General features: G+C 47.7%; 5 protein-coding genes across 5 annotated transcripts; 2 read left to right on the top strand and 3 right to left on the bottom strand.

The window, feature by feature from the left end:
• Positions 1-19: 19 nt before the first annotated feature.
• On the top strand, positions 20-970 carry J056_003039 (Magnesium transporter protein 1; the record flags this gene model as incomplete). The annotated part of the gene is made up of 1 exon (XM_009268343.1): positions 20-970. The coding sequence occupies one exon, from the start codon at positions 20-22 to the stop codon at positions 968-970; it is 951 nt and encodes a 316-aa protein (XP_009266618.1).
• Positions 971-1,064: 94 nt separating this feature from the next.
• On the bottom strand, positions 1,065-6,746 carry J056_003038 (GTPase-activating protein gyp7; the record flags this gene model as incomplete). Its single annotated transcript, XM_009268342.1, has 4 exons — positions 1,065-3,281; positions 4,543-4,617; positions 4,665-4,763; positions 4,818-6,746. The coding sequence occupies 4 exons, from the start codon at positions 6,744-6,746 to the stop codon at positions 1,065-1,067; spliced, it is 4,320 nt and encodes a 1,439-aa protein (XP_009266617.1).
• Positions 6,747-6,813: 67 nt separating this feature from the next.
• On the top strand, positions 6,814-7,230 carry J056_003037 (uncharacterized protein; the record flags this gene model as incomplete). Its single annotated transcript, XM_009268341.1, has 1 exon — positions 6,814-7,230. The coding sequence occupies one exon, from the start codon at positions 6,814-6,816 to the stop codon at positions 7,228-7,230; it is 417 nt and encodes a 138-aa protein (XP_009266616.1).
• A 60-nt stretch (positions 7,231-7,290) lies between these two features.
• Positions 7,291-10,899, bottom strand: J056_003036 (uncharacterized protein; the record flags this gene model as incomplete). The annotated part of the gene is made up of 5 exons (XM_009268340.1): positions 7,291-9,582; positions 9,636-9,728; positions 9,790-10,148; positions 10,193-10,463; positions 10,534-10,899. 5 exons carry the CDS (start codon positions 10,897-10,899, stop codon positions 7,291-7,293), a joined length of 3,381 nt encoding a protein of 1,126 aa, XP_009266615.1.
• A 540-nt stretch (positions 10,900-11,439) lies between these two features.
• J056_003035 (uncharacterized protein) lies at positions 11,440-12,464 on the bottom strand (the record flags this gene model as incomplete). The annotated part of the gene is made up of 2 exons (XM_009268339.1): positions 11,440-12,284; positions 12,341-12,464. 2 exons carry the CDS (start codon positions 12,462-12,464, stop codon positions 11,440-11,442), a joined length of 969 nt encoding a protein of 322 aa, XP_009266614.1.
• Between the last annotated feature and the right edge of the window lie 52 nt (positions 12,465-12,516).

Here is a 12,516-nt window from a genome sequence, read left to right as displayed (position 1 = left end):
TTGACCAGCAACCATCACGATGAAAATACCCGAAATTATTTCAATTTTGATAATTGCCAGTATAGCACTAGCAAAATCAGCTCTACTATCTAAATACGATAGTTTAGCCCAAAATCAAGCTGGTGTTGTTAAATTGGACGATTTGAGCTACAACGAGCTTATAAGGACGCCTGAGAGGGACTTTGGTGTGGCAGTTGTGTTAACGGCGATGGATGAGCGTATGAAATGCACTCCTTGTCATAAGTTCGCGCCGGAATTCCATTTACTCGCTAAACAAGCTAAAGGGAGAAGATCAACCAATAAGAACTCAATCGTATTTGCAAGTCTCGATTTCATGGACGGTCAGCGCACTTTTAACGATCTAGGCTTGAATACCGCGCCTTCTCTCTTCTATCATCCACCACATCAGCTCAATGGACATCTGTACGACTTTAACAGGAATGGTTTCCTCGCTGAACGTTTAGTTGCCTTCTTAAACACTCACTCTCCCACTAAATTCGCTTTCAAACGCCCTGTCGACCACACAAGCACGGTTATTGCCCTTGTCCTCCTTACAATCCTCGCAGTATTCGCAAAGAAGAACTGGAATACCTTGACTAAACCTTTCATCTTCTCCAAATGGTCCTGGTGTATGCTCACTCTCATCATCATCCTCACTATGACTTCTGGTTACATGTGGAATCAGATACGCAAACCTCCACAGATGGTGATGACTAAGAATGGCGCTCAGTACTTTGCAAATGGAGTCACCAACCAGTATAGAGCAGAGACTGTTATAATTGGCACTATTTATGCTCTTCTAGCCAGCACTATCGTCATTCTCACCATTTCTGTTCCCAAAATACAAAACACTGGCAGACAAAGAGCTGCTGCATACTTATGGACACTAATACTCATTGTCACATTCAGTGTGCTCGTTTATATATTCAAAATGAAGCAGCCCATCTATCCATTCAGGTTGTTTGTGTAGATTTACTGTGGCGTTGTCGTTGTCGTTGGCATTATGGCATTATATCATTGTGACATTAAAATAAATACACTTTTTGACTCTACTCGACTCTACTCTACATCGAAGCATTTGGATCACCATTAACCCGCGCCCAGAACATGTTTTGCTTTAGTTCCACTATCTGTCTCCATCTAGCCATCTCCCATGTTTCTGTTTCTGTTTCTATTTCCTTTTCTGCTGTATCGCTGAGTTGCAAATCTAGTGTGTTCTGGGTGAGCGTGGTGTTCGAGTCAACACTTTTATCCGATTTGTCGTCAGAGTTTTGCCTGGCAATATTCTCTTGATTCTTATTTTCACTCCCCTCCTCGTCCTCCTTGTCGCGCTGAGAAGGTATCGATGGAGGTGCACCTGTCACCGTGCCCTTCCGTCCCCTGCTTCTCCTTCCGCGCTTGGGTTTCGGTGGTGGCTGCTGAGGGTTAGACAAGACAAGGTGAGGATGGTGGGTGTCGTCTTGTGTGTGTGTATGATCGCTGCGACTGCTCTCGTCAATATGGTCATCGACACGACCCGCAATATCGTGTGTTTCCCTAACCCCCTTCTTTGTCTCATCAGGCAATTCAGTCTTGTCAGCGTGCAGAGGGGACGGGGAAGCGGAAGATGGAGCCGACACCGATGGGGTAGATCTAGCATACTGGAAAGCACCCCAGAACGATCTACCTGTTGCTGGGGGTGGAATAGTAGGAGAAGGATTAGTATCTCCACTGAGTCCATCTCCACCTTTTCGACCGCTCTTCAATCCCATCCTGCCTATAGATGCATCAAACGCCTCCCTAGTCTGACATCCCGCTGGTGGGCAGAATGGGGGTTGCATAGTAACGACAGATGCCTGCAGAGCGCGCACGTACCGCCACAACTCGCACGCAGCACGCAGCCGCGGTACCGCCCAGCCTGCATCGACGGGATAGCGGGTAGCTGTGGGGCTAGCGGAGAGTCTGAATACGTGTATTGCGCTCTCGCCTGTACCTGCATCTGCATTTCCACCTGCACCCGTTGAGGCAGGTCGGCTGCTCCCCCTGCCGCTCCCACTCCAGCTGAAGAAAGAGGACTGGGACGCGCTCCCTTTGTGACCACCTTCGCCGTCGCGCACGGGTATGAGCACACGACCTGACAATGCACACTCGGTTCCGGGTGCAAACTCGGCGCCGCGAGCAGGCTCTAGTTCGAGCGTGCCCTCTGTCACCGCTGTGAGCACCTTACCGCGTGTGAGGAGGCCAAAAGCGCGTGAGAGGTCGAGGCGCAGCGTTGGCTCAACGTCTTCTTCAAGCAGTCGGCGCAGGAAGGCGTGTGAGAGGTCGAGCGGGAGGAGTTGGGAAGGAGTTTGAGACTCACTCGCTCTCTGCCGCACACTGGCTGCGCTTGCCAGCGTATGCAGGTAGCTGATGAATTCCAGGTAGGGGATATGGGTGTGCGTGAGAGTAGGAACGGGAGTAAGAGTTGGTTTGAGATTGGAATCGGAAGCTGCAGGTGGTTGGAGGGCGCCGTTGCTACTTTCACCCCTCTCTACCCACTCGCTCATCTGGCGCTGGGTGACTCGGACAGCTTCCTCAGCCTCAACGAGCCTCTCTTCAGCTACACGGCGTCGATCCGCTTCCTGGGCTTTGAGCAGTCGTTCGACGCCAACCATGCGGTTAGCCTCTGCGAAGAGATTAGCGCTGAGATCATCGAGGTCCTGCTCGATAGCTGCCTTGTCTTGTCGCGCTAGCGTAGCTTTTTGGGTTTCGGTGACGATAGAGTCAACCATATGTGTGAGCTCGTGCATTACATTCTCGCGCTCAACGAGCGTGCCGTTGTCGAGACTCGTCTTCACAGCCGCTGTCTCCTTCTCGAGCGCGGTAATGCGGAGTTGATGGTGGTGGTGCAGCGTCCGCGCCTCATCAAGCTCTTGCTGGAGATTGTCTGATTTGTCGAAAGTATGGACTAGCTTCGCGTTGAGACTGTTGAGCTGGCTGGTAAGCTCATCGATCTGCGCACGAAGAGAGGCAATAACTAGTGCATGGGGATTGGATGCTGCACGTGCTGCTGTTTTATCAATATCTTGGTTTAACAGACTTGTACTTCTTGATGAGTGTGGTTGTGCAGCTGGTATGTCATCTGGACTGGGAATGACGTGAATGTCGTTTGCAGCAGGAGATCCCTGGATAGCCTCCGAATCGTGAGCAACCTCGGAATCCTCGCCGAGATGATCGCCGTGATCTTCGTTGTCGTCGTAGTCCTCATTGTCATCGGCGTAGTCAGGGCCATTATCAATCAGGCTGGGTATTGAAGAGGATGTCTTGATATTTTTTTAGAAAATAAAACGCGCTTTAATTTATAACACACCTCCATTGATGACACTTAGCATTCAACTATCAAGTTAGAATGGAAAATGTAATCACGTTGACAAATAAAAATGAAATAAAATCAAATTTAAATAATTTGGATAAATTAATTGGTAGTTTGGAAGGCTTGAGGGATTTGGCATCGGCTTCAGATTCGGCATCAGTTAACCCAGCCACCATTGCAAATGACATCACTCAGATAAATGAAAATAATTTGGATAACTATAAGTTAATAAAACGTATTGACAAGTCTTTGAATTCACAGCCTCAATCTACAATTCCCACTGTAGACTTCAACCACGATTACAACCTAAACAAAGCTATAGCTGCTTACTTATTGAGATTAGGATGGTTGGACGTGTTTAACGACTTCTGCAGCGTTTATAAAATCGCATTTGAGCCCAGTTACATCAACAAAATAACATCCTTAAACACAATCATAAATCAACTCAAATCTAACAATCTCACATCTGCTCTGGATTGGGCTAATCATTACCAACATCCTCTCAATTCCCCTCTCCTTTTCTACCTACACCGATCAAAATTTTCACAATTCAATTCCTCCCTAGACAGCCTCAATTACTTCAAACAAAACTTATCACCCTACTTATCATCACCACAATTTTCTAAACCTGCTAGCTCCCTTTTAGCTTCACTTGCCTTCAAAGATCTCGCTAACTCACCTTACTCTTATCTCACAACAGATGCAATTCACTCAAATTTACTCGTACCTACATTTGAACACTCCTGGTGCACAATCAACGACATCCCGAAAATTGATCATCTCAAACTCACTCTAGACATCGGCGGTGGTTCTGCTCTCCCCATTCTTTCACGATTCAATCAATTGATACAGAAAACACGCACAGAATGGTCTCAATCTGATGAATTACCTGTACAAGTACCTCTACAAGACAAATACAAATTTCATAGCGTATTCACCTGCCCAATTAGCAAAGAACAGACAACTGACACAAACCCACCAATGATGCTATCATGTGGGCATGTTCTAGCCAATGATAGCTTATCCAAGTTATCTAAAGGCGGTGGTAGAGTTAAGTGTCCTTATTGTCCTGCTGAATCTCAATCCTCTGCTGCGTTGAGATTGTATTTTTAGTTCTTGTCATCTTGCTACACAACCAATTCAACTAGATTATCTGTAAAGTTCTTCCCTCTTGTGGTATTGTGTAGTGTAAATAAGTTATCATAAAGCACTTGAGCGGTATTGAGTGTTTTATGCACATCAATCGTACCACTAAGGTCATTGCAATATTTGAGCATTTCATCAAACTGTCTTTGTGAGCAAGGATGTGGTTGAGGTGATAATTAAAACGCACCTCCATTAAATATCTCAGAATGATATCGCGATGTGACTCAAGCACAGCAAGTGCGACGAATAGTTCAAATTGTTGTTGAACAGGGCGAGTGAAGAGTGCCTAAGAAAATTATTGATATAAGTGAGTGTGTAATATTTACCAACCCCAACTCACCTCCCACAATGTGATAATATCACTAAACAAAAACTCCCTCTTGAACATCACCAATATCCACCTAAAGCAGAAGAACATATTGAGGTTGTCACTCTGTTTAAAGTGTTGGTAGAGTTGTGGATCCATCACTCTAATCAAATCTTGCAGCGTTATTAATTTCCTCGACATGCCTTTCTGATCAGCTGCGAAATTCTCCTTGGTGCGGTTCATCAAGTTGACAAAAAGCCAGAACGTAGTTGATTCATTAGCCTCGCTGATAACGTAAAGAGGAGCGATAAGATCAGACATGCCCTGGACATATCCCAATCCTTTTTCGTAGAAATTGTATGTGAGAAGGATACCCTGCAGCTTGCGAACGTGGACATTGCTATAAGCCTGTGATGAGCCTTCTTTGCTGTCGCTGTGTTTGTCCTCACTGCTATCACCACTCCCACTCGTACTCCCATTCTCACCCAACTCCGCAATACCCAGTTTGAGCTCGTTGAGCTCACTGTCGCTCTTGGCAAAGAGAGGGACATTTCGATCAGTGCGCAGGCAATCGACGCGAATGCGATGACGCTCTTCGGTAACTTGTTTATCGTGGAATACATCGAGATTCTTCCACGTGCTCTTCAGCTGTACATACTGGGTATCCAAGTCATCCCAAGCAGATTGCCTGTCTTGATGCGTTGTATCCCACGGTATAACGGAGAGAATGAATGGCCAGATAAGACTCTTAGCGGTACTTTCAGTGCCCCTTCTAAAAACACGCTCGCGCATCTCCGACTCACTAATGAGGGGCTTGCCAGTATGATCGAACCAGGCTGTACACTCTGGGAGAGTGATTGGATGAGTTGGATCTCGTGTACACCTTTCTGAGGAAACGTTGAGTAGCTGGAAATTACCTAAATCACTCTCTACACTGCCGTCAACTGTTTGTATATTTTCGTCCACTGAGTTACTTGATGGTCTCATTACTCCTACTCCCTCTCTCCTCTCACCCCCCTGGCCACTATTCCTGTCACCCTCTTCAGCCACTTTGCGCGCCCATTTGGCTAGGTAGATGCGAGCGCTGTCGTATTCACCTGCGTGACTGCGTCCAGCAACTGCTCTGCTCTGCACGGGAGTCGGGAGGTGTGGAAGGATTGGTTGAGCGAGTGGGTGAGACAGAATATTATGAGCAGTTTGTTTTGAAAAGCGGGAAATGTTTGCGAAGCTTGTAAGGGTATTTTGATATACTGAAGTGAAGTTATTCACAGCGGGAGTTGCATCAGCGACATTATCTGGAAAGAAACCTTTCATAGTAGTAGTTGAGTTGTCGCGTTGGTGGGAGTTGAAGCGTGTAGAAATGCGTTGAGAGTGAGTTGATTGTGGGTTTAGAGCATAGTGAAGGAGTGATTGTTGCGTCGGTGGTTGTGACTGTGGCTGTGGCTGTTGATGAAAAGTTTTATCGATCGGATTAGGATCAACGAGGAAAAGGTTGTTGGTGATTTGAGATTGCAAAAGAGATATATAAAGACGAAGACAGCTTATAAACTCATTTCCACCCCAAGTGCCTCGTGTTCTAGGTATCGATGATGACGTAATTTCGTCATCATGGAAGTGCAACACAGGGAGAGTAACACCGCCTTGAAGATTAATAGTAACAGTACCATACCAATTAGAAATAGAAGGAGGATTAAGCATTATTGAGTATATGTCAGAAATTGGATAATTGAAGGCGTATGAATCGTTTATGTGCGGTGGAGGATTAACAATAACTTCAATCTTATTGGTTGATTCAACTAAGACAAATTTGTCCTCTTCATCCAGTTCCTTAAGGATTGTCTCTGGTAACCAGCTAATCGTTATAGAGTCATTGGGATCTTCAACCAAAGCTAAATTCCCCGGTATTTTACATTTTGCGGTATTTATATTCACTTTAGATTTTGAGTAGAGTAATTTGCTCATTCTCGGTGATGGTCGCTCTGGCTGCTTCTAATCAACCACTTAGAACGACGTAAAGCAGAAAATATTCATGGATTTATACTCAGTTGATGCCGATATTGCCGAGATCAAGAGGTTAGATAACTCTATCAACCACCTTATCCGTTCCAACAGCGAGCTACTCACTTACTTACCAAAGACAACGAATCTGCAATCTCAATTTGACGGTGGCTTTGACAGCCAATCGATTGGCACACGCGACGCTGAAATTGCTGCCTCTGAAGATACACAGCAGCTGCGCGTAGTTGACGACGATTCTGATGACGACTACTCCCTAATCACCAACACCATCAAAGAGAACGAGTACACCATCTCTAGTCAGCGAGAACGCGTCGCTTTACTCAAATTCAAGTTGAATGGTGGTGAGAACGAGCAAAACAAGCACGACGAGCACGAAAAGCACGAAAAACACGAAAAACACACTAAGAATACAGGCGTATCTCTCTAATCTCTGTAATTATCTTTACTCAACTGTACAACGTGAAAATTATCCGAGACATCTCAACTCCTAAACACCACTATCCGTGATCTCCACCTGGATTCCGTTTCCTGTATGTGCCTGACTATCTCCCATCAGCCACTTGGTAACAAAGTTATCCTCTGAAGTCCTGTTGTCGCTTCTATACGGTGAAGTAGCTGTTGGCGTTATGGGTGTGGTGATGGGTGTAGCCCCTGGTGTGCTCATTTCCGTAGGTGAATGTGTATGTGTGTAGGTGTACCGAATTGGCCTCTCCTTCTCATCCGCATTATCCACTTCATCCATCTCATCACTGCTGCCTTGCTGCCCAACGAGATGCGGAAGGGATGATTGTGAGCTGGCGTGGTCGATCTCGACGGCTTGCCTGGAGGGGGATTGAGTGTGTTCATCATCGTCCTCCCTCCTATCTTCGCTGATAGACATGGGAATGGCACTGGCGCTAACAATCGCGCTCCCAGTCCCGCTCACACCCACTTCATTGATATCCGCATGGTGGCTCAGCTCGCCGGTGCTCTGTTGCGGCTGCATTGAGGCTCTTGACGCGCCTGACATCCTTGCACTGGCTGAGCTGCCTGACACACCTGACGCCCCCGATACCACCTCACCCTCAGCCCCATCCTCTTCCTCTTGCGGCATGGCTACCTTCACGCTCTTGAGGAAGGCATCGAGGTACAGCCTGCATTCGTCAGCCGTCTGTGCATGTGCAAGTATGTTGTGCATCTTGACAAGTGTACCTTTGTGTATATATGCATCATCCGTGTCGCGTGTGTGCTGAGAGTAGGGTGTTTGACTGCTTGCCCTGCTGGCTGTCTGCACAGCTGTGCTGTAGCGTTCGTTGGTGGATGTGCTGTCGTGCTTATCTTTCTCGGTTTGTGAATCGTTCTTCTGTGTCTGTTTCTGGGTCTGGGTTTGGGTCTGTTTTTGATTGTGCTGCTGCGCCCCATTGTGTCCCCTTCCCTCGTTCGCCCGCTGCGTCATATGCCTCTCTCCACCTTCAATCTCTTCTCCCACTTCTCCCCCACTGTCCAGCGCTGGGACAGGTTTGCGGATTGGCGACGGCTTCCCGTCGCGTCGTAGACTCTGGGAGGTGCTGTGCGACCGACTGCACGGGCTGTGTGTGCCGTATACCTCTTCCGCCTTTGGACTGCTGGGTCTGGTATATGAGGGGAGTGATGGCAGCGGTGGAGTGAGATTGGCGGAGGCGTTAGTGTTATTGTTATTGTTTGTGTTGGTGTTTGCATTCGCATTCGCATTTGCACTTCCATTTGCGCTGTTCAAATTCAAATTCTGATGCGTAGACTGCGTTCGTCTCAGCACAGCCGCTGCGTACTGATCTGCAATCGCAGAACTCGTGCTTGCGATCGGTAGCTGCTGCTGTTGAGACTGCTGCATATGCACATACGACGCCGGAGATACTGACGCCGACAACGATAGCTGAGGAGAGGGCGATCTGGTGAATGATGTCGACATGGGCAACGGTGACTGAATCGGAGGAAGTTTTTCTGTTGTTTGCGTTGGTGCAGGTGCAGGTGCAGGTGCAGGAGGTGTATGGCCATATCCATTCGTCAGTATTGGCGGTGGACACGACGAGTTTGACACTCCAATCCCTGCTCCTGCTCCCGATCCCGCTTCCTCCGAATACGCTGACTGCCTGTCTGGCTCCGAATAGCGCAATGTGGAAAAACTAGATTTGGGTGCGGTGGTTGTGCGCGCATTGCTCATTGCACTTGTGTGTCCTAGACTGGTACTGCGCGCACTGCTCACGCTTCCCGCGCCGCCCAATCCATTCAGACCGTTACTCGATGCTGCAGTGTGGAGGACAGACGCAGGAACGCTAATTTTATTCGCCGTCTTCTTGTTATTATGGCTCTCGACGCTACCGCTGCCTGTACTGGCCACACTTCCACCACTGCCACCACCCCCTTTGCCCTTGAAAATGCTCTTGAATTTGTTGGTGCTCTTCTTCTCGTTCAATGGCTTCGGTGTTCCGCCGGGCGGTTCTGTGTTGAGGAACGCTATGAGGTCGCGGCTGAAGTTGGACAGTCCTGGTGTGCGTCCGTGCTGCTCGTCGTCTACGGACGAAGGCAGGCTGTGGTGTGATTGGTGTGGGTTATGAGGTACACGCCCACCGCCGTTTTCCCAGGGCGGTGTGCTATTGAGGAAATCGATCAGCGACTCCTTCTTGTTGGGTTTTCTGCCGATTTCTTCACTGAGCGAGTCCACTTCATCGGAATCGTCCAGCTCGTGATCTTCATTGAGCGTGTCTATGGTGTGTATAGTGTTTGCCGCGTGCGCGTAGCTCATATTGCTTGCTTTCTGTGTCTGAGTCGTCGTCAGCATCGTCAACGGTCCCCGCACAGACACCACCAACTCACGTGTACTGTCGTAGGTGTTAATGATAGTTTCACCGTATCCTTGTTATTCAAAATGTTGTCGAATATTTTCTTGTCCGTGCTTTCTGTTTCACACTGCGAGTCTGAGTCAACTCTAACTTGGTCGTGGGTGTCGAGAGGAACGAGCTCCACTTACAATTTCCGGAGTATTTTTTAATTTCCTAAGATAACTGGAGGAGCGTCTGCCAGCGATAGTGGTACTGTCTGTGCTGTCCCTGCTATCCCTGCTAGTTGCGCTGACTGGTGTGTGCAGACCACTGAACAGCCTAGCGCCGATACTTGAAGAGTGTCTATGCATTGTATTTGATTGGGCTGTATCTATAGATGGTGGCCTGCTTTTACCAACTCTATTCCCTTGCGTCGCCTGCGATATCCTGCTGATCGCACTAACTTGACTCGTTATCGACCGCCTTCTCTCCTCCGCCTGATTCACTTTCAGCTCAATCTCATCCTTCATCAGCATCCCCTGTATAACGCTGTTGACGTGATCATTCTCTGCGTCGCGCGTCAGCTCTGCCCACTCCCGCCAGCAGTCTCACCACCTTGTATTGCATCGTAGAGGTCTTCGAGACGCGCTTCATGTTTGGTACTCGAGCGCACAACGACCGTTGCGATATCCGCGCATATCGTCTCCGTCACGCACTCCAGCACCCCCGACATGTATATCCCCGCAACTGGAATGCTCCCCAGATCCAGCACGTGGTTACTAAGCGATTCGTACAGCTTGGTCTCGAGCGTGGCTGCTAGTGTGAGTGACTGCAGTCCCGGATCCGAGTATTTGGATTTGAGGATGGCGTTGTACCGCAGTGTCTAAGGTGTTCATTAGAGTGCTGCAATGATGCAATAGTGCAATAGTGCAATATCAGAGACATCAACTTACATTAAACGCGTCGTCTAGTGGGAACTGCCCTAGTTTTCCATTTCCGTTCTCGTTACCTCCGCCGCTATAATAACTCCCCAACGGATAGCTCACTTGGAGCTTCATTTCAGCCTCGGTAATGGCATTCTGTCCAAAGCTCACGCCTATGACGTCCAGTATCGCTCTGCGTAGGAGTGCAAGTCTAAAACTGTGTGCATGCGCCAACACCCTCGCCAATATCTCATCGAGCAGACTGTTTAACGTCGCTAGACACTCGAGCGATACTCCTACACTGCGCACGTCTGAACATAGGTGCGATGCTGCATTGCGCGAAACAAACGTCGCTTGTGTTTGCCTTACTCTTTCTAAAGGTATCTGTTGGCTCATGATCGTTATTACTTATGCTCAATTCTATAAGGAATGTGACTTTCTTGGGTATACGTCAACTGCCTGTCAAATAGTCCATGACATGGCTATTTCCTGTCGTGTCCCTTAATACAATCAGCTGCTTGGTGGGCATTTCAGCGTATAATTTCCTGCATTTGTATTCTTTTTGATTCTAAATTTTCACCGGTATGAAGGGAACGCGCTGCGAAGGAAATTGAGGTCTTTAAGCATTTAAGACAGCCTCGATAATCTGACACGTACCTCACTTTTCTCATTAAAGGCTGCTTCATCTCACTACCATAGAGGTTCACCTACTGGGCCTCTTTGCTCAAATCATCACAACATAAAAACCAAAACCAGTTCATCAAAAATTTTGTACCTTAATAACTAGCATACATATTTCTTCACTCCCCTGATATTTTCCTCCTGCCTACATAGGTAATTTCTGACGCGTAGATGACCGAGACGCGTCTATTGATAAACACGTAGAAACCATAATGACTATTCAAGATAAGATAAATACAACAAGTTATTATACAACTAGGTCTTCCATCTATCAATCAAACCCACCAACTCTTGCATACGCCTTTCAATCTGTTTGCGAACTATATCGCGCATCTCATCATTGACCCCTTCGAGCTTATTGAGCTCTTCAGGCTCAGCCCGCGCAGGATCAACAGCCAGCTTAGTCCCATCGGGAAGGGGAATGAATAGGGTAGCTGTGTCGTGAAGATATCTCGTTTCGTTCTTAGTGGATGCATTCGGAAGGTCGATATGATCGATATTGAGATCCGATATGCCATTCCCCACTAACTGTATAGATGGACGTCGTTTGATAGTGTGATGTGTTGAGGTATTGTACATACCAGCCCTCACTTCAGCCTCCACCTCAGCCTCATCGGGCAAATCATCATGTGTAGTGAGAGTGGGGTTAAAAGAGGAAGAAGGCATATGAGAATCTTCATCTTCACTATCTTTCACCGCACTGACACCATTTCTGCCCTTAGTTTTTGATCTCGTTGAGCGTGTACTGCGTGCAGAAGGTGTTTTAGCAACTTTCTTTGTATTCTTCCGACTAGTTTTCTTCTCAAGCTGTGGACTCTGACTGGGATCAATACCATCGCCGTCCTTGTCCACCCGCTTCCGTTTCCGTGCAGCTTCCCACTCCTCCTCGCGGTCATTGTCTTCAAGATCATGAGTGGCGTCTTTAACGCCCTCGCCGCGGACAGCGCGTACGAGATCACCGCCGAATTTGTCCTGAAATTCACCCAGGGTGAGGTTGTGCAGTGCTTTCGGGACACTTGCGAGAATGGAGAGAGAGCGAGCTGTGAAAGCGCTTAAAGATCTATCGAGGTGTAGCTTCATTGCTTTGCGCTTGTTGTCGACTGCGTGCGGTGTTGGTGAGCTTTGTGTGCCATTCACTGCACCGCTACACACTCACCATCTAATAAATATGATTGCAATATCGCATCAGATTCATCTTCACTAAACGCTTGCGCCTGCGCTGTCCAATTCGATTTTGACTTGTCTGGCGTTGCGGTTACCGCAACCGCGTTGCGCATCATGATGGGTGGAGCTTACAACGCGTTAATACAGAGTTGAAACTGAAATTCAAAT

Source organism: Wallemia ichthyophaga (assembly GCF_000400465.1).
Source record: "Wallemia ichthyophaga EXF-994 unplaced genomic scaffold scaffold3, whole genome shotgun sequence".
NCBI lineage: Eukaryota > Fungi > Basidiomycota > Wallemiomycetes > Wallemiales > Wallemiaceae > Wallemia > Wallemia ichthyophaga.
The sequence above is the reverse complement of the archived record's forward strand: the minus strand, read 5'-3'. Positions and strand labels throughout refer to the sequence as shown.